Source organism: Eimeria mitis, genomic scaffold (genome assembly GCF_000499745.2).
Source record: "Eimeria mitis Houghton genomic scaffold, Emh_scaff3661, whole genome shotgun sequence".
NCBI classification, from domain to species: Eukaryota; Apicomplexa; class Conoidasida; order Eucoccidiorida; family Eimeriidae; genus Eimeria; species Eimeria mitis.
The window spans coordinates 4642-4957 of NW_013572003.1; the positions used below are offsets into that span (position 1 = coordinate 4642).

Below are 316 nucleotides of genomic sequence, written 5' to 3' on the forward strand. Positions count from 1 at the left end.
AATTGGGAATTAGGGTTTAGGGTTTAGGGTTTAGGGTTTAGGGTTTGTGTTATGTTGTGTAGTTTTTTCGGGAGCTGAATGAAGAAGAGTATATAGCCTATCAACGAGAGAGTGGTTTGCTGCTGCAGCAGAAGCAGCTGTGGTGTATAACCCCAAGACAAACAGCAGCACGAGAGCTGCCGCTGCAGCTGCATATGAGGGCCCCCGTGCAAGAGCTTATCTATAGATTCTTTGGGTAAACACTCGAGGGTTTAGGGTTTAGGGTTTAGGGGTTGGGGATGCAAGATATATCATTCAGGGTTTAGGGTTTAGGGTT

The 316-nt window shown here is 46.2% G+C and overlaps 1 protein-coding gene across 1 annotated transcript in view; it reads left to right on the forward strand.

Moving 5' to 3' along the window:
• Window positions 1-316, forward strand: part of EMH_0068290 (uncharacterized protein) — a gene marked incomplete at both ends in the record, with an annotated part of 2412 nt that overhangs the window by 1190 nt on the left and 906 nt on the right. The window contains one exon of the mRNA XM_013498725.1: window positions 63-235. Within this exon, the coding sequence (XP_013354179.1) occupies window positions 63-235 (173 nt within the window). The remainder of the gene's footprint in view (window positions 1-62; window positions 236-316) is intronic.